Genomic DNA, 19,879 nt, shown 5'->3' on the forward strand with positions numbered 1-19,879 from the left:
TTATTTTGTCTATCTCTGGAACCCCTGGCACAAGCCATTAGGCAATCTACAGCTTCCCCATTGAAAATTGGTCATCACAATCATATTATATCTCTATATGCGGATGATATAATTTTGTTCTTGGATAGCTTTGGCACCTCTATTCACCCAGTCATCAAGGAATTTGGTCATTTCAGCAGCCTTTCAGGCTATAAAATTAATTGGACAAAATTTGCACTTATGCATCTAAATAATATACAAACAAAGGCTCCTATTCGCACCTATATTCAGACCAAAAGCTCTTTTACATATCTGGGCATTACAATCTTTAAAAACATACATACAATTAACAGAGACAACTTCAACACTATGCTAAGCAAAATAAAGTCAGACATTCATAGATGGAGGAATCTAAAGACATCTCTTCAAGGTAGAATTAATACAGTTAAAATTAACGTATTGCCCCGTCTCAATTTCCTTTTCTTTATGCTACCACTCTGCCCCCCTCCAAATTATTTCAAAGACATTCACTCCATGATTTCCAGTTTTATTTGGAAATCCTAGGGAAATCCTAGGGTTTGTTTGACTACACTGCTGGGGGGTTTGGCAGTACCAAACTTTGAGCTTTACTATTGGTCTTTTCAGATCAGGGTACTCAGCACATGGGTTGACCCACAGCCTACCACTGCATGGAAATTGATTGAAGCTGCTAAGATATTACCACACAAACTGCAAGAAATCCTATTCTCTAGCGTAACAAACAAAATAATTCAAAATAATTTTGGCTAAACGACTGCGACAGTTGCAATTTATTACAGAAACATCTCACAAAAAACACACTTTCTCAACTGATCGCAATGTATGTCTCACTGAAAGCGTCATCTGTAAGCGCAGGACCCCGAGTCGATCTGGCAGCCGAGTCAATCTGGTACGCGCAGCGGCAAATATATATAAAATGAAGGCTTGTAATGTGAACGCTATAATATGAAGGCTTTCTCATAACTATCCTCCTGTTAGTGACATTGTTCTTGTCTTGTTTCTATCAGTAATATTTATTTTAATTCATTGTTTTCTATCTCATGCAGGATCTTGAAAACATGCAGGAAGCGAGCAAGTGGCTAAAACAGATGAAGGAACAGAACCTCTTCAAAGGGGTGGTCCAGGTGCAGCGCTTCCTTGGCATGGAAGACAGCGAGGCTGTACAATCCCTAGAGAATTACATAGAAAATGGTGACACCTTAATTGCTAAAGAAAAGCATGAAGTTATGGATCCTTTTCTATTTATGTTAGAGTATTATGAGGACATGCCATTGTTTTTTGGAAAACTTGAAAATAATGCGACGATTAAAGTCCATTGTGGATTGTTTTAACCGAAATGTATTCAATAAAATTCTTTGAATTATTAATCTGCTGTCTTTTTGTTAAAGGGATAAAGTAGGCTAAACGTAAGCAGGTTCCCCACGTTAAACTGTTATATGCATTAGGCTACATGTCATTGTAAATTTGTAATAGGCTTCTTTTCTTAAATGCATATGACTCAAGGTTGTCAGTTTCACGTAAGCCAGTAAGGCTATAATTAAGTTAATCAAGAGCATATTTTTAAATGAGCGGGTCGGGTGCATTATATTTATATAAGGCCTAATATTTGAGGTTCGAGTTGCGGTCATTTATGTACCCGCGCACCACTGCTACATACAGATCTACAGATCTACGCGATTTAGAAAAGTACTAGACACGCCTCCTACTTCCGCGATTTACAACAGTACAAGTTACGCCTCCTACAAGTCACGCTTCTGTCTTGCAGGACGCAGACGGATTCATTTTGGGAATTGGGAAGAAGCGAGTCAGAGGCCGTCAGACGTCTTGCAGCAGATCTTTTCTACAGTGAGTCTACTTACACTCTTATATGCCAGGCTGTCGCTTTTCACATTTCCTCGAAACACATGTAAGGGAACATATATTAAGTTGTGTTTGAGACTTGCGTCATGCGTGATCTGAATACTGACACATTCGCTGAACAACAGCAACAGCGTGCTAGGACTACATGCATATTCTCCTTTACTGGAGGAATAGCGATGCTATGTGTCGCACCTAGATACTCTGATATGTCGATGGTTCTATGTCGGATCCTGAATAGAAAATCACTCTACAGAATCGGAAAGGTCTTTATCCGTATGACAGCTTTTTTACCACGTACTTTCAGCTTCAATTGTATCAACAAACCTTATGTCTCGTCAGCTAACCAAATCATTGATCTGTTCAGCAGACGAGCTGCAGCAGCGATGGCATCGCCCCTGAGGTGCCTGGTGGAGGACGATGAGCGGTACCTCAAGTCCTTCCAGCTGTTCCTGGAGCGCTCCTCTGAGCACCAGTGCATGCAGGACTTCATTCACGGTACACTGCCGGGTGAACTAGCCAGGTAATCCAGTAACCACTGCATGAACCACTGGTAAGTCCCAGTGGTTCACAGCGTTCTCAGAATATGTTTGACTTATGAAGACCTACCCCCCAAAAAGCAAAAAAATAAACAACTACCATAAACATTAAATGGCAGGGGCAAAATGAATGCTTACAGTAAGAGATGTGTTCTTGTGATTCACTTTCATTGTTTTCATTGGAATTATATGCAGAACGTGATCGTTAATATTCGTAAATTATTTTGTTATGGACGTATTCAGGTTACATTTATTGCATTTAGGTAGAATCATTAAAAAAAAATTAAGCCTATGGATCTATCGCGCCTGACTCTTCAGCTTGCCTCCATTACCAGTTAACATCACGGCTATTGTACTATTATCGTAGCTACTGTTCCTGTTAATCTTTAAACCTGACCACCACCTGCACCACTAAACCCCTGTTGCTATTGCACATGTTTTTTTTAAAAATGAGCCAATTATTAAGGGTCCAATGGGGTTTTATAGCTAGACAGGACTGCTGAGATCCCGACAACATTATCACTGCTGCCTTGTGTTTATTAACTGATCTTGATTAGTAAACTCATATATTATCTTTCCAGCTAACGCCAAATAATGGTTCAACACATGGATATTATACGTAAAAGGTGTAGAGGGTGCTGGGACGACGATCAGTATGGACCCACCAACGATATACAATGTGCTAACGGTATTCAAATGTAACGTTTAGTGTCGGCGACGGAAAGGCTGAGCTGAATGTCTTCGGAGTGGGAAGCGGTTCAGGTGAGAACCTACCAGGCCTTCTCTCCCCTAGTGACAGTGTAACTTTGTGGAGCCTCCATTCAAACATGTTCATCTACAGATCCTCAGTTGGACGACAGCCTTTGTCAGCAACTTGTCCTGCCAGTTGGGTTGATATTAACCCTCCACGGCAGACAATGTCAATAGAGGCAATTATAAGTTGTTCTTTTTTTGTTTACTTCAATGTATTTCTGTTTTGAGTGCTTGCATTTCGACAGAGAGTCTATTCCGCCAAGAATGCCGGAATGTGATGTCAAAACCGATTAAATGTTTCTGTTAATGTATTTGCAGCCACACGACACCTGTGTGTCAGTATGATAGAGTGGACGGCGGTATGGGTTTCCTAATGGCATCTGAATTAATGACTTTATACCCTCAGGGTAGCGTTGATGCTAATCTGAGAGTTTATATGCTACATGAGCTCAGCTGACCACATCTGCTGCTGTTCACTTGCATAAGAGTCAAACAAGTGCGGTTTAACAAGTGGCTCTGCAACAAATTGAACAAGCAAAAATAATCGTCATTTTATTTTATTTATTTTTTGCCTTCCGTCTCTGACAAATTAGGTGTAAGTGTGTGTAGTGCAGGTAGCTATGTGCTGCTAAGCGTCATTCACTGCCAATTATCTTGTGGAAAAACACGGTTAGACAAGAACATTTCCATTCTATAATACCTTTCATTTAATAAAACGTGGTAGCTGTTTACATTTTATCAAAAAGGCTGACACTCCACCAAGGGATATTAAAACATTCCTGCATACACTTTCATTCTTGACTTCAGAGCAGATTTTGTTTCTAAGTGGAATTAAGGAAAATAAAGGCGTTTTATCCAATGAGAGGTCAAGCGTCTGCTTGTTGCTGTGGTTGCAGGTGATATAGACCTGGAGATGTTTTCTCAGCTCCGTCAGAAGCATCCAAGCATAACGGTGGACAACCAAGTGATTGAGCCCAGCAGCCAACAGATACATAACTACAAAGGTACATACTAACTGCGTATTATCTCACGTTTACTCTTTCAGCCTTGCTCATCCGAGTCAGGAAGGATTAAGGGTTTATACCAATTGTAATTGGTTTACCTATTTTAGGAAAATTGGTTAACAATCCAACTAACTGGGGGTCACTTGTGTCATTTTTCCAATAGTTTTGGTGTCTAAAACACCAGATTTAGATTATATTAAATTCACCTGGAACAAGAACACTGCCGCTGGGTTTGAACAACACTGGAAAGAAAACAAGATGAGCAAGAAAGCAGACTTCATTCACATGATACAGGTGAATAAGGTTCCCACTATGAGCGCCAATGCTGCACATCACATTGGTTTCTTCAGTCTGAGTACATGCTGGTATTGTAGTTTAGACCCATTTTCTGGTAACATCACTGGCATAGATTGTTTACGTGGCACTTTAATGTTTCTGTATATGTTAACATGTTATAAATGTATATGTGTGCTCCCCACAACATCGAACACTAACCAAAATAAGGAGTTTACCTACCAGTTTTCCTTCTTCAGTTTTACATCACCAAAATCATTATGATTGTCTAGTTTCTCATGACCAGGGCTGTCTACATGCACACTCTGATAATCATTCCAGATTAAGCTGTACTAAATGACTCTCCTAGACCAGGAATATTAAAGAGCATGCAATCAATGTGCCACTCATGTGACACATTTCCATTCACATTAATTGTCCACATTTCATGGCAATTAACCCACACTCGTGAACACCTGTCGTTAATAGACTATTAATTAGCCATTCTCTGGACCGCTCCGCCAGCCAATTTCTCTGGGCTTGTGTTTGAATGAACAGATGCTCTATTACGTCAAAGACCCAGACGCCACCGTCCGCTTCTTCCAGAGTCTACTCGACAAAAATGGAAAACTTCTCATTATTCTCGTTTCTGGTACATCGACATTTCTTTATCGCTCCATCAATTTCTTTACGAGTGATTATAGAGAGATGCAATTCTTATTACTGCATCCAGGAGAGGCAATCCATCAAATATTGTATGGCTTGACAAAGATATATATATATATATATATATATATATTTTCTTTTTAATGTATTTTATTTCCTTTTTTTTTGTTGAAGGACTATTGCCTACATGATTGGCGCATTATTTGATTTAGCTGTTAGATGCTATATCATTTAAAATGTTCATGTTTCTACCGGTAGACATTGAGCAGGTATATTACCTTATAACAAATTCCATGTCAACGTATTTTTGGTTTCGTGTTTTTTTGAGTCAACAATCAAGCAGTTAATCTGTAAAATAATATAAGCACATAAGACATCTGATGCTTGATTCAACCCACCTGTCTGTCTGCTTGTGCACGTGCGCGTGTCTGTGTGTGTGCGTGGGCGTGCGTTGGACCCTCAGAGAGGAGTGGGTGGGGCAAGCTGTGGCGGAAGTACCGGAGCCAGCTGTGTAACGCCGAGATCAGCCAGTGTGTGACCACGAGAGACATCAAGAGCGGCCTGGAGTCCCAGGGCGTGGCGTACCGTAGTTACTTGCTTCCGTCCCATCTGGACATCAGCGAGTGCTTCGTGGAGGGCAGTGAGAAGGGAGGGCTACTGCTGGACTTCCTGACGGAGGTCCTGGACTTCAGCCGGACGGCGCCGGCCGAGCTCAAAGCGGGGGTCCTGGAGATGTTGCGGCAACCGGACTGCAGCGTGGAGACCGATGGGAAGATCATCTTTAACAACAGCCTGGAGGCTCTGGTTCTGGACCCTCTGCCTTAAGGCCTGATTATGGTTCCATGTTGACGCAGCGTAACAGACTCATTGCGTCCCTGCAGACTCTCCTTGCATCCATCGCCAGTCTTGACGTGCGCCTCCCAAAAATTGTAACCTTGGGTCAGGGTGACGCAGAATAAAGGGCTGTGATTGGTCCGCTCACTAAAATCCGACGCAGAACCAAAACAGTTCCCAACTGTGTCTAAGCACCGTTCTGTGAGGAATGGTAATATTCTATTAGATATTTTTTAATTACAACTATCACGTAACAATCTTAAATGTTGATTTGTTTGGAGCACAATCTGAAACAATACCTTAGCTAGCCATATGATGGTGCTATAAAACTAGCCATATGAGGGGAATAACTCATATTGTAAAACCAAGGCTCTAGCTCTACAGGAAGGGATGGAACTAGAAAAAGTATTACCTGCAGAAACTGGAGTTAATGCTGTAGTTGAGGGTATTGAGGGTGTTGAGGGTGAAAATATGTTTTAGCAAAGTTGGATAGTTAAAGACATAAAGAAATGTTAAATGGCTTAAATCAAGTGAAGGGATGTAAACAAGTTTAAATGGAATTAACATGCACACCATTTAAAATGGTTAGAAACAAATAAAGTGAAGAGTTAAACAAACAGCTGAAGTGATCATGTTTGAATACATTTGATTAAATATAGAAAAGCTGAGCTCTTCTGGTGTGTGTGTGTGTGTGTGTGTTCGTGCGTGCGGTGGAGTATTGTTGCGACCGTGGGCGTGGTCGCCGTGTTCCGGGTGCCATAAGGGATTCCTGGGACTATCGCTAGTGGGACCTTTGGCGCCATCCTAGGTCCTTTGCGGCAGGCAGGGACATAGTGTGGGGTTTGTCTCTGTGGGCGTGTATTTATTTTAGTGTAACGTTACTGTACTTACGTTACTGAGTTATTGTTTCCGACACCGTCAGTGAGACATACATTGCGATCGGTTGAGAAAGTGTTTAGCCTATGCGCTGCGAGGGTTGTATAATTGCTCCCTACTCGTCCTTCCCTTGCTGCTCGCTCGCCACAGTAGGCTATGTTATGAGGTGAGGCATGGACCTATTAAAGAAGGTGACGACTGCATGCCGCGCTGAACTATTGTCCTTCTTAGGTTTTATTGTTTCTTAAAGGGGACATATTATACCACCAGGTCTGAGTGTGATTAGCCTTACAAGCAGTTTCGAAAATCTGCCCCATATGATCTCACTAGTGGGCGTGTCCACCTAGATGTGTGCTGGATAGATCAGTCCACCACTCTACCCAGTGGACTGCAGCAAACGTTGCTCATCTATCCAGCACAGATAGGTGGACACGCCCACTAGTGATGTCAGAAGGGGCAAATTTGTATAATATGTCCCCTTTAAAATGTTAGGATTACCTTGGATCGCTTTGTGCCATCTAGATTTTAAATATATTTTAAACTAAGGATAAACTAAAGATATTCTACATTTTAAGCTTGGTATATTTTCAGTTAGTCTCATTGACTCATGTTGAGGCCACAGCGTGATGACGTGTTGCCAGATTGCCTGGTTTCCCGCCTTTTTGGGCTACTTTTAATCACGTTGAAAGTAGCCCAAACCAAACATGAAATGAAATAAAGTAAAACATCACACTCACCCAGATTTGAGCAGATATTTTAATGTAGAAATGTTACAAAAAACCACTTCAGGATTGTTGTGACACAGTTCTAATACAATTTCTCTAAGAACAGATTAGATGTATTAGAACATTTTCAACTTGCACGTATTTCATGAAGACAATAAATAAACAGGTAAAGATACTTAAAACGTCCTTCGCCGTGCTAAGGGAGAGGGTCCAGGACCAGTGCCTCTGTGCTGTTGTTAAAGATGATCTTCCCATCGGTCTCCGCGCTGCAGTCCGGTAGCCGAAGCAAGGACCCCCTCCTTCATCTCGACCGGCGCCGTCCGGCTGAAGTCCTCCACTTGGAGCAGGAAGTCCAGCAGCAACTCTCCGTTCGCGTTCCCCTCAACGAAGCACTCGCTGATGTCAAGGTATGACGGCGCCTGGTAACTACGGTAACTGGTGCCCTTGGAATCCAGCCTGCCCTTGATATCGTTCATGTTCAAATACTGTCCAGGGTTAGAGTGGGCCAGCTGGCTCTTCCGCCACAGTATTTCTCGCCCACTCTTACCTGAGGGTCACACACACACACACACACACACGGATTGAATGATTCAACCAATGTTTAATGTGCTATTTTTATTATAGAGAATCTATATAATAGCTCTTCATCTATATTATAGATGAATAATCTATATTCTATGTAGATTATATAATCTATGTTATAGACTAACTGCTTGGTTCTTGCCTTGTCAAGAAATCCAAAAAACCAACAAAACCAAAAATAAGACACTTCACAAATAGATAGATGGACATAAAAATATCGCTGTACCAGAAACAAGGGTGATAAGAAGTTTGCCAGTCTGGCTGAGGAGACTCTGGAAGAAGCTGACTGTAGTGTCGGGGTCTTTGGCATGGTAGAGCACCTGTTAATTCACACACAAGCCAAAATGATTTAGATTGTGGCGCAGTCCAGAGATTGTCCTATTATTTGTCTATAAACAGGTTGAAAGGATATGTGTGGAATGAATTGGAACTCAACACATGAGTGGCATATTGATTGTAAAATCATTAATATTCCCAGTATAGTAGGGACTAGGGATCTTTTGTTACATCTCACTATGGAAGGACTATGAAAATCCAGACTTGAATTAGTGGGAGAAGCTCATTGCCTGGTTATGAGCAACCAGAAAATCCTAATGATCTGGTGAAATATACTTTTAAAGTATGCTTTGGAACACTAAAGGGTAGGTGAAAGGTTTTTGTGGAACACATTGAAATAACCAAGTTGGAACCATTATTATTGGTTGTTTGAGGTGTCATGTAATCAGTGTATCCCAGTGATGTACAGTGTTCAGTGCCACTGATTCTTGGAAGTACCAACCTGTAGAATGTGGATGAAGTCTGCTTTCTTGATCGTCTTTTCTTCTTTCACGCGTTGCTTAAGCTCGAGGTCAGTCATATGGTTCCAAGTGAATTCAATATAATCCAAATCTGCTGTCTTTGACACCAAAACTATGTAAAAGAAAAGACGCATGGCAAATCAGTTATTCATTTATATTTATATTCAGGCCATTTAGCAGACCCTTGTCCAAGTGACTTACAACTATTTATACACACATTCACACACTTTCAGTTTCATCAACACACAGCAACAGCCAGCTCGTCGGGAGCAGTTAGGGTTAGGTGTCTTGCTCAGGGGCACCTCGACACTCAGTTAGGAGGATCAAACTAGCAACCTCCCATATTCAAAGAATAAAAAGTGAATTAATTACGAATGTTTAGCACTTAATCCTTCAAGACTTTATCATTAAAGCAAGGCTGAGAGAGAAACAGGATGTGATTCGCAGCTAGTATGTACCTTTGTAGTTATGTATCTGTTGGCTGCTGGGCTCAATCACTTGGTTGTCCACCGTTATGCTTGGATGCTTCTGACGGAGCTGAGAAAACATCTCCAGGTCTATCTCACCTGCAACCACAGCAACAAGCAGACTCTTGACCTCTCATTGGACAAAACACCTCTGGCGCTGACTCTGATTAGATGAAATGTCTTTTCTTCCATCCCTACTTCCCCCGTATACAAGCACATCATCGCCAGTATAATGAATAGTGCAGTGGTTTGGATGGATATCAGCAAAAGAACGAAGAGTGCATTGAAATTATTCATTGAGTGAGAAAGGAGATTTGCTGGCTCCAACACTGAGGATAATTCTAGTGGCAAGGAAGAGATTCAAAATCAGAGCATCTTTACAGGAAGCTGCAGGAACATCTTGTCTGGAGGACCGCCTATGGTGTGCCTGCCAGCGCTTGCTTTTCTCTCAGCATACTCCCCTAGCCATTGTCTTTCTGGAGAACAGCAAATCAGTCAGCAGGGTTCGGGAAGCATGTATGCAATTAGCTTGGTGTGTTGCCCTGAGGGTAGACTCACAAGTCAGTCTCTAACGGTTTCATTGCTAGAACTGGGTGGAAACAACAAGAAATGGGTTCGGTGGTGACATCCAGAAGTCTTGTGTGCTTGTGCGAACTGCCATACCAACATGCCTTCATGGTCCTGTGTTAAACTATTGAAACAAAGTTGATAGAAATCCTGAGTCAACCAATCTTGCGGACTGAGTGGACTTGCCCATCTGATCATCCTTAATTAAACATGTTAAACCAACTGACATGTTTGACGACAATCCACAGCTATATGCCTATCCATAATTGCATTACTGATATTACTACACTGGGGACAGAGAAGGGAGGCCCACTAAGTTCTTACCTCCAGAACTTCCCCCTCCGATGACGTTCAGCTTGTCCTTTCCGTCGCCGACACTAAAGGGCAAAATAAAAGGCTGTTAGCACATTTTAACAAAGTTAAATGGAAAAGTTACATTTTAAACAAACCCTTTCCATTTTATATCCATATGTCCATCCATATGTATTGAATTATTGGAGTAAATGTTAATTTGCTGGTTAAAAGATCAAGTGAATAAACCCAAGGCAAGGGGGGTTATTTTGAGTCCCAATCCTCGCTATTAAAAAACTTTGAAGCCTGAATAACCGTAGGCTCATTTCTTTAAATGTGCAATAACAAGAAGTTGATGGTGAGGCTAAAAGATGAACAGGGACACAACAATAGTTATCAAACAAATACAGTATTGTACAGAGTAGAACCATTAGTACAGGCTCCAGATTATCTATCTGATTCAATGCCATAGCTAGAGCCTCTAGTATTGTATAAAGTTAGTATAACCTCGCCAGTATATCTGAAACTGTGCCATGGATAAAGTTGGTCATGCTCTGGTGCTGAGTGCAGCGGTCCAGAAACAGCCTGAAGGCCTTCACGCATCACTCATCGTTATCCATCAGACTCTTCAAGATCGATGCCATTGTTGCTCCGGCAGGTTGGGTCTACTGAAGAGATTCATGATTTGGTTAGTAGTACAAGAAGAGACACAATGCTTGTTTATCACATAGAAGCCCAATGTGAAAAAAAACAATAGTCTATAGCCGTCATGTTTAGACATTTTGCCTTTCAACTTTCGTCCTGAATTAGAAATGAGACACTTTATAAAGATTGTCACACAATTGGAAATTTGAGAAACAAAAAGGCAGTTGTTTAACACTTGGGCTTAACGCTAGGAGACGAAGTCTCAAACACAACATGATAATATGTTCACTTACTTGTACTACGAAGGAAGAAAAAGGTATGCCTGGCAATAAAGCAACAGCCTTGTAGAGAGACTAATAAAGGATGTATAGAAAGCTCCCCCCACTTACAATTTACTTCCTGTCTGGTTTTAGCATATGTACAACTGTAAATTGGTATTTGTCATTGCAGCAAACGTGAAAATCTGGAAATAGACTGGCAGAACTGTAACGTGATCACTCACGTGTGTAAATTATCTTGAGAATATACACACAAACACTCTGAGGCAAACTTCCACGTTGTAGGCATTAACATCAGAGGATTTAAGTCTGATATTAACAAAACAAGGTTGAGAGGAGCGATATTCATTGAGAGGTATGGATTGGGGAGGCCAAGTTAATTAGCAGTGCGCTATGGGGAGGAGAAGTCATTCCTGCAAGAACAAAGGACAAGTAACGGAAACTATACGGTAAAGAAGTCGGGGGGAATGACATGGCTGGTGGTGTCAGACTGCGTATTTAAGCCCTCCGATTTGTTTGCTGGTCATCCCGTTTGACTAAACCATCATAACTCAACTGACATGTGGGACTGATGGTTACTCAATAGCTTGTGGCTGAATAGCGGCAGGTCATTGGACAGCCTCTTAGCTCCGTCCACTGGCTCACTTCTTCCTGAATCTCAGGACTCTCACAACGTTGCAATAGGTCGTAACCATGGAGATAACATTTCCCTCCTAGAACTCCCAAATCACATAGAGAACATGCAGCAGCCGACTAGTTAATCTTTCAGCAACATATATGTTCTTAGGTCTGGCTGGGGCATATCATATAACAGGGAAAACGTTATTTAGAAGTTCAACCCAGGGGTCTCGGCGAGAGAGAGAGAGAGAGAGAGAGAGAGAGAGAGAGAGAGAGAGAGAGAGAGAGAGAGAGAGAGAGAGAGAGAGAGAGAGAGAGAGACTGACTTATGCCCATCTTTACACTGACCTCCTCTTCATCATTCATGCACCTCCTCATACACCTTTCACCCTTCTCTGACGGTCTATCCTCATTGGTCTCTGGTTGTCCTCATGCATCTCCTCCAGGTCCTCTCCAATGTCCCGTCATCCTAGATTCATACACATGCATCACGTTCCCTTATTTACATTTACATGTAATTGTCATGCACCCTCCCTCCTTGGTTGTACTGTTGTTAGAATGTTGGAGGGTCAACTTGGGAATTACTATTTTTTCATGTCAAAGGAAAGTTATGGGAAAAGTATGTCTAATTCATAGTCTAACTATAATGACAGCTCTGTAGCACTGCAGGTCATATATTTAGCCCTGAGACCCCTGAGTTGAACTTAAATAATGTTTTGACTGTTTTATCCCCCAGTCTGACCTCCCAATAAGTTGGTGAAAGATTAACTCTTCGACTGTTGCATCTGTTGATCTGTTGACTTGGCAGCCAAGTCGCTCTCTAATCCAGTGGCCATTGGCCTAAAGGGGCGGTAAACATCTTATCGCCATGTGGCATATTGTATATGGGTAGCTTTCACAATAAACTGTATAGCCTGATAGATATCGTTATAATTTAGAGAATATTTCCTCCTGAAGTTGAGCGGGGTTGCGTAAGTCATTCTGTGTAACTTAAGAAAATAGTACAAGTATTTTCGGCTTTATTACTACTTTAAGAGTAACTGAGCAACAAGTTATGCAACAGTAAAGTACATCTCCCTAATTTTCCATAATGAGTCATGTTACTCTCAAAGACTGCAGGGGAGAGATATTGGGTGCATTTGGAAGGTGGTTACCTACTAGGACAACAGTAGTTTTTTTTTTACCCTGAGGCATAGTAAGCCTCCACATTAACGGTTGCCCGCCGTTTGAAATGAAACAGATGTGCTGGGCACTGTAATTATAAGCCGCTTACAAATACAGTGCCCAGCACATCTGTTTCATTTCAAAAGTTGAGAGAGTACGCAACCCTAGGGTCTTCCGGGAGAGCAGCTCTTCCCAAGCAGCAAGGCTAGGGACGGGCTCTTATTGTTAAATGCTGAGCGGTTTAACACATATTGCTCTGGACATGGGAGTGAAAAAAAGTGTTGCTCATGTTGAAAACATGAACATGTTTTTAGTCGGAGATCGTTATCTCTTATCAGCTGCACGGATTTGAGGGGGGGCCTGATTTGACAATATCTATATTGTATGATTCCTCCATCATTGCATGACGATATGGTGGACTGTGAAATAGTAGCAAATCATTGCAATAATGTTTTCTATTGGCAACTGGCATGATTTTGTATATTTAAATGTCAAAACCATTGAATTCATAACATAAGAAATATTATTCTTTGAAAACAAGACCATTTAAATGTATTCATTTTGAATTTATCTCTTTGAAATTAAAATATGGCATTTCAAGTTGAACCATTTCAAAAACACAATTTCAAATATAATCTTTTCAATGTTATATCAAAATACGGACCAGTAAATTCAAGCCATACAAAATTGAAGGACAGCAATCCGATATTCAATTTTCTTGAAAATGATGTTGTGGTGTGAAACCAATGTGACTGTACTTACTAGTAATTTTATAAAAGTAGCATTGTTGGACATTTACATATCATCTAAAGAAAAATATGAATGTATAAATTGTTATATCCTGAATTTTGTAATTTAGCAGGGTGGTCGACCACTTTTCCATGGCCCATTATACACGTAAAGCCCTCCTAAAGGTCTTAGAATCTCCCCTGCTTGGTAACATCCCCTCCAATTGTAAGTGTGTGTGCCTTGAGATCCAGTTAGGAATTAATAGAGTGCCTTGGTCCCAAACGGTTTGGAATCGTTTGGTCATGTTTTTCTAGATGGCTCTGGGAACAGGAGGGTACACTTGTTCCCAGAACGGAAGATAAACATTAACCAGACAGGAGTCCATGTATAATTAAAATCGGAGGAGAAATCAACACAAAGTGAAAAAGCAGCAGAAGCATTCTGACAGTAATCTACGATCTATTGATTTCCCTGTGGTCTATTTAAATGGATAGATGAAATATACTTTGATACATTAAGCTGCCATGTGGCACTTTAACTGGTCATTTAGCTCTTTAGAATCTAAAGTGCTAAATATGTGCCCTAAGATAATTTAATCAAAAGTTTAGATTAAATGATCTTTGGGCACATGGATCCCTGCACTTTGTCTTTGTATCTGAGCCTCACTCATATAATCAATGCAAATCAAATCGTATCCAAACTAATATAAACCATAGATTAAAAATAAACTTGACAGAAATTATTTAATTGTATTCTAACAATTTAGCATATGCCAGTCGTAATAGGCCTACCTAAACCTCACAGACAGTGGCTACATGCTGGTTACTAGAGGTCTTCTATAAATGTCCACTTAATAATCATAGTCTTGCATTCATGTATATCAAAGGATTGAATTATCTATCGTTCACATATTATGTTTTTTGAGAACTGTCTATGCCAGGAAACATGTTATTTAAGATTAAGTAAAAACGCTACTTGTGACTTTAATTTGGGGTGAGGTCAGGACATATATGTGATTACATAACAACTGTGTAACTAATATTGTGACATACTTGGTTTGCTTGAGCTTCAGTTTGCCTGGCAGCTGTGTATCGTTTTTTTGAACTACATGCTACTCTGAAACCGTCTGGTGCAGAAGGACAACCAAGCGACAGGTGTGCTTTTCCAACCTTTCAGCTCGGTCAGGCTCCGTACAGGGACTTCTCTCTGCACACACAAGGTCTAACTTCATTCCAAATGACTCCATCCGTTGCTAAGGGTTGTTGCCTCCTTGCTGCTGTTTCGGTTGTTTTGTGCCGTTTTGTATGCTCGCTGACCGCTGATTGATAATTGGACCGGGTCCATACGTGTTGGCTGTGGTTGTTCAATGTGTGTGTTGTGTGTTTTGACCAACTTGGCGGGCCGGCATCAGGATGAGCTCCACGGAAACCTCCGAGGCCGGCTATGCAGGGAGCTACCTGCAGCGCTTCCAGAACTACCTGAAGGTCTCTGGAGAGCAGGCGGCCGTGTGCAGCTGTGTGACCAAAGTGCTGCCTGAGGAATCCAAAAGGTACGCCCAAATCTGTTTTCCTTTGGAGTTCTTTTTTGATTTTTTTCCCCCTGTTTTCACATTCATGGAGTTCTGCAAGTACGGATCGGATTGCTGCGGTTCATTTCAATTCTACATTGAAAGAAGATAAGACATTATATAATAACAAAAATACATGAGGAAAATGAATCGACATGAGGTATTGCTTAGAGGTGTTGCATTTAATTTCATTATGAAATAACATGAAAAGCAAAAAATTGCTGACTATGACTAATACAAGGTATGTGTTCCTTGTCTTTCAACATAATCAGTGTTCAGCAGTATCAGCACTATAGCCATACTGTGGAAGGAACTGCGTTGTAGGACTGATCGGCATATAGTGCAACCTCTCAAATGCAAAACGATTTACACAATACGTTTGAGTTAATCATTTGTGACTTCCATTCGGTCCGTCTGTCATGATACATTGCACTCACGTACGTGTGTTTCTTTCTCATGATGCACTGGAGGACTAAACTAAAGCCTCTCTTCTCTTTGTTGTACTCAGAATCGGCTCTGGTAAAAGTCAGCTGGAAGTCCTTGGGCTTGGCAGCGGGGGAGGTCAGCGGCGTCATTTATTACACTCTTACACAGTGGCTCTGGATGTATGGACCTTTTATGGATGTAAAATGATGTCTCAAGCTCTACACAAACAAAATGCATTATTACTCTAGCTTGGTTTGTAATATTAAGAGGCCCATGTTTTACCACCAGGTGTGTTTGTGCTTTACCATTGCAAGCCCGTACAAGTTGCCAGAGTTAATGGGTAGGCTGGTGGGCAGATCTATCTAGTACACATCTGGATGGACACTCCTGCTGGCCGCAGGGCAGATTCGGAAACGCCTTGTAATGGCTAATCACACTCACAAACTCGCTAGTGAGGACCATGAAAGATAACATTCTTGAACAAGCCCCATGTTTTTAGTTTATAGTAAGGAAACACATGGGATAAAAAACATGTGGGAGGAGGATACAATAGTGTGGTGTGTGTGTGTGTGTGTGTGTGTGTGTGTGTGTGTGTGTGTGTGTGTGTGTGTGTGTGTGTGTGTGTGTGTGTGTGTGTGTGTGTGTGTGTGTGCGCGGGCATTTGTTGATATAGAATTTTTGGGATGCTCATAGCAACAATTTCGCCAGATGAAAATGTTCTGAGCGCTGTATTTCAGGGGAGATCGATGTCCACATCCTGAAGACACTACAGTCGGTGCTCCCCTCTCTTCCCATCAGCGCTGAGGTGGTTGAACCCAGTGCTGATCTCACCAAGAACTTCCAAGGTACAGCGAAGTGATACAAGTTTTACATTCAAATTTTTTTGCATCATTCATGGATTTTAACGAAATGTTCAATAATTGCTATTTAGCTAACTTACACCGTGATATGAAACGCACGTGTGCTATTTATTTGACAGACTATAGTTCGGTTATTTACTATTTTTATGTCTTCTAGATCTGGTGGCGAAGACTCCAAGTCTCAAGGGCGTCCCATTTGAGTGGCACACCATGACCACTGTAGAGTACGAGAAGAAAGTCACCACGAAGAAGGACATCAAGAAATTTGACCTCATACACATGATTCAGGTGTCAACACTTTGCTGCCCCCGACCCTGACGCACCCACACAGCACCTAGGTGCCCCCAATCCGCCTTCAGTGGGCCCCACAGATCACCAGGACACCGGGAGACGTTGTTAATATCTGTTTGTTGCAAAAATGGAAGAAGTCTTGCAGGCAGAACAGGGGTTACCTCCTGACATGTCAGATCTCTCTCTGAGTGTGTCTGGTGATGGCGGGTGTATCCTGTGGGCGTCGATGGCCCAATGCCAACAGGGGTGCAGCCTCACACAGAGTAGTACCTAGTAGTAGAATGAGGCCTATTTATTTATATTAATGTATAATTTTAAAATCGCATAGTCAGAAAATATTGTTGATAACATTTTCAATTACTTTTACATGACTCTGCTGTTACATAGTATTATTATTATTGCATATTCACAGCCAGCCAAACGAGTAAACCAATGGGGTTCGAGTGTTACATTTGAATCAAACACTTTTCAGATGCTGTATTATGTGGACGACTACGCCGCCACTCTCAAGTTCTTCCACAGCCTGCTGAAGACCAACGGCAGGATTCTGATTGTTCACGAAGCAGGTCAGTGACCTGCATATGAAACAAACCAATCATTGCAGACATCACTTCCTGAAAATTAATTCCTCTCCCCTTTCTCCGCCTGCCAAATTTGATTTGAGAGAAACAAGATCATCGGATTAACAATCTTGCTATGGACGGGTATTAATATTCTTTTAGAAACTTAGTAGTCTCATGGTTTCAAAGTAATCTTCCCCAAAAAAGTTATGACTGCAGCGAAAAAGTTACCACGCATAGGCTTAACATTAATATGGATTACTGAAAAATTAATATTCAAATTGTCTTGCATCAGCAGGTCAGACAGACGATAAAGTATTTCTTCCAGATATCTGGTGAAGAGTTTACAACTCTCGAACCTTACCTACAGCACCTTCTACGAAATGACCAATGGTTATCCCCAGCTTGACAGTGTACCCCTTGTTTCTCCAGCCAACGGTGGGTGGGACATCCTGTGGAAGACCTACCGGAAGACCCTCTGCACCAACAGCATCTCCGACTACCTCTCCGCCGGGGACGTCAGGGTGCACCTCGACAACTTGGGTCTCAAGTATGAAGAGTTTGTCGTGCCCCACGCCTATGACATCACAGACTGCTTCGACCTGAACAGTCAGCCGGGGGAACTCCTGCTAGACTTCATGACGGAGCAAGAGCATTTTCACCGGTCCCTGACCCCGGAGATACGGAAAGGCATTCTGGACCTGCTCAGGAGCAAGTGCAGCACTGAGAAGGAGGGAAAGGTGATGTTTAACAGCACCTTGAGCTGCCTACTAGTGCACGCCTGAAGGCTGTTAGTTCAAACAAACACGAAATATAACCTTTGCCATGTTTGTTTGCATGAAGTTACCTAAATTGATTATCCCTGGAAAGCGGTTTCTGAGGATTGGTTGGGATTACTTGCTGAATTTGCAGAGGCTATTTTGATGCACATTGAATTAGAGATTTCACTTTAATATCTTACTTCCGCTTATCTAAAATAAAACTTTTTATCTGACTGATAAGTAAACTGCCTTATCTGATATGCTTCCTTTGATGTCCAGTCTTCAGTTGCTTGAGTCTTAACAATTTCCTTCACTAAATAGCCTAGTAAATGCTTTGTTTGTCAATTCCACATCAGAATGTCTTCATGCTTATTTTGAATGCTATGCAATGAGATGCTGTCGTTCTGTACATTCAATTCCATCACATCTCCCTCGCTGTTGTGTGCCTACTATAAACCTGGCGGAGTAGGGTTAGTCAAACAAGTGCGCACCAATAAATACAATTCAACAGAAGCTGATTATTTTTAATGGCTCTCGTTAAATGTGGCCTACAAAGCAGTAGAACTGGGCTTCTTTTAGACATCATTTCCTGAGAGCAAGGCTACGCTACTCCTTGTAGCGGAAAGAGCCTGTGTAATGTTACATAGTTCAGGTTCACTTTCACATTTCCCCCGGTCCTTCTGAAACGGTACGAAGGGTCTTTCTCTCTAGAGCAGAGCGACAGCACGACGGCTAGGGGGCGCACCACTCCACACTACTTCTTTCTTTAGAATCGGCCAAACTCTGTCCGAGTATCTGAGTAACTTCTGCCATTGGAGTTCGTAGTCATGTTGGTATTAAACAGCAGTGAAATTGATACTGCCACAGAGGGAACAGTTTTATATAAAAACATTCTGGGGAGCACACGGCCGTCCAGAGCTGTATCGACACCCTGCCGAGGGAAACCGAATAGCATAGATTGATTAATCCGCTCAATTAACATGTTAAATTATGCAAGGGGGAATAGTAATATGAAAAGTAAATTAAAAATTCATTTTTAACTGTTTATTTCAATTTGATATATAGTTATGATATACAAACGTTACTGTAATACAATCTGATTAGTCTTTCTATCAAATTGTCCCCCACCACCACCACCCCCATTCCTTGAAACGGGCCTGTGTGTGTGTGTGCGTGTGTGTGTGTGTGTGTGCGTGTGTGTGTGTGTGTGTGTGTGTGTGTGTGTGTGTGTGTGTGTGTGTGTGTGTGTGTGTGTGTGTTGTGTTAATCAACACACACCAATAAAGAATAGATGTTTTTTTAATCCACTTCCATGCACAATATGTCAGATAGGATTGTCATCACCTTCAGAGAAAATAATTTTCATTGCTGTAGATCGCTTTTAGACAATTATTTTTCCATAGTGGTTTTAGAAATCGTATGTTCTCAGAATAAAAAAAAACATTTGGGTCACATAGTACATATCATATTACTTAGTCTCCACCAAATCCTACAATGCCGACAAGACTTCATCTAACAAAATCTTCAGATGATTCTCTTAGCTTGTTCATTTCATGGCCCCTTTTTTCATGTTTTGTTTATGCATGTGCGAGTTAAGCTGCACTCTTCGGGAAGTCAGGCCTCAATAGATTGGAGGGTTACTAAAAATGGTAAATTAAGTTCGATAAAAAAAAGTTGTCCCCATCCCCACAAGCCTACATCAAGGACTCATTCTAGTGCGCAATGATAAAG

The 19,879-nt window shown here is 41.5% G+C and overlaps 3 protein-coding genes across 4 annotated transcripts; 2 read left to right on the forward strand and 1 right to left on the reverse strand.

Moving 5' to 3' along the window:
- The first annotated feature begins 1,785 nt into the window (after positions 1–1,785).
- hnmt (histamine N-methyltransferase) lies at positions 1,786–6,509 on the forward strand. 2 transcript variants are annotated; one of them, XM_079731909.1, is made up of 7 exons: positions 1,786–1,863; positions 2,243–2,398; positions 3,124–3,176; positions 4,064–4,171; positions 4,335–4,465; positions 5,003–5,096; positions 5,574–6,509. In XM_079731909.1, the coding sequence occupies exons 2-7, from the start codon at positions 2,262–2,264 to the stop codon at positions 5,933–5,935; spliced, it is 885 nt and encodes a 294-aa protein (XP_079588035.1). In that variant the 5' UTR covers positions 1,786–1,863; positions 2,243–2,261; the 3' UTR covers positions 5,936–6,509. The 2 variants fall into 2 exon arrangements, with proteins under 2 accessions (XP_079588035.1, XP_079588034.1); XM_079731908.1 differs by having other exon boundaries at positions 2,246–2,398.
- Positions 6,510–7,781: 1,272 nt separating this feature from the next.
- On the reverse strand, positions 7,782–12,149 carry LOC307073881 (histamine N-methyltransferase-like; the record flags this gene model as incomplete). The annotated part of the gene is made up of 6 exons (XM_079733840.1): positions 7,782–8,092; positions 8,354–8,447; positions 8,906–9,036; positions 9,383–9,490; positions 10,283–10,335; positions 12,139–12,149. 6 exons carry the CDS (start codon positions 12,147–12,149, stop codon positions 7,782–7,784), a joined length of 708 nt encoding a protein of 235 aa, XP_079589966.1.
- A 2,946-nt stretch (positions 12,150–15,095) lies between these two features.
- LOC307072410 (histamine N-methyltransferase-like) lies at positions 15,096–18,310 on the forward strand (the record flags this gene model as incomplete). The annotated part of the gene is made up of 6 exons (XM_079731699.1): positions 15,096–15,232; positions 15,759–15,811; positions 16,414–16,521; positions 16,694–16,824; positions 17,300–17,393; positions 17,820–18,310. The coding sequence occupies 6 exons, from the start codon at positions 15,096–15,098 to the stop codon at positions 18,170–18,172; spliced, it is 876 nt and encodes a 291-aa protein (XP_079587825.1). The 3' UTR covers positions 18,173–18,310.
- Between the last annotated feature and the right edge of the window lie 1,569 nt (positions 18,311–19,879).

The sequence above is a fragment of the Pollachius pollachius genome (genome assembly GCF_949987615.1).
Source record: "Pollachius pollachius genome assembly, chromosome: 3".
In the NCBI taxonomy this organism is placed as follows: Eukaryota; Metazoa; Chordata; class Actinopteri; order Gadiformes; family Gadidae; genus Pollachius; species Pollachius pollachius.

Excerpts from the sequence above, each read along its gene's own strand:
- hnmt (XM_079731909.1), top strand. The coding sequence starts at position 2,262 with ATGGCATCGCCCCTGAGGTGCCTGGTGGAGGACGATGAGCGGTACCTC. Across the intron at positions 2,399-3,123 it reads CTGCCGGGTGAACTAGCCAG|TGTCGGCGACGGAAAGGCTG; the intron begins GTAATCCAGTAA and ends TGTAACGTTTAG. Across the intron at positions 4,466-5,002 it reads ACTTCATTCACATGATACAG|ATGCTCTATTACGTCAAAGA; the intron begins GTGAATAAGGTT and ends TTGAATGAACAG.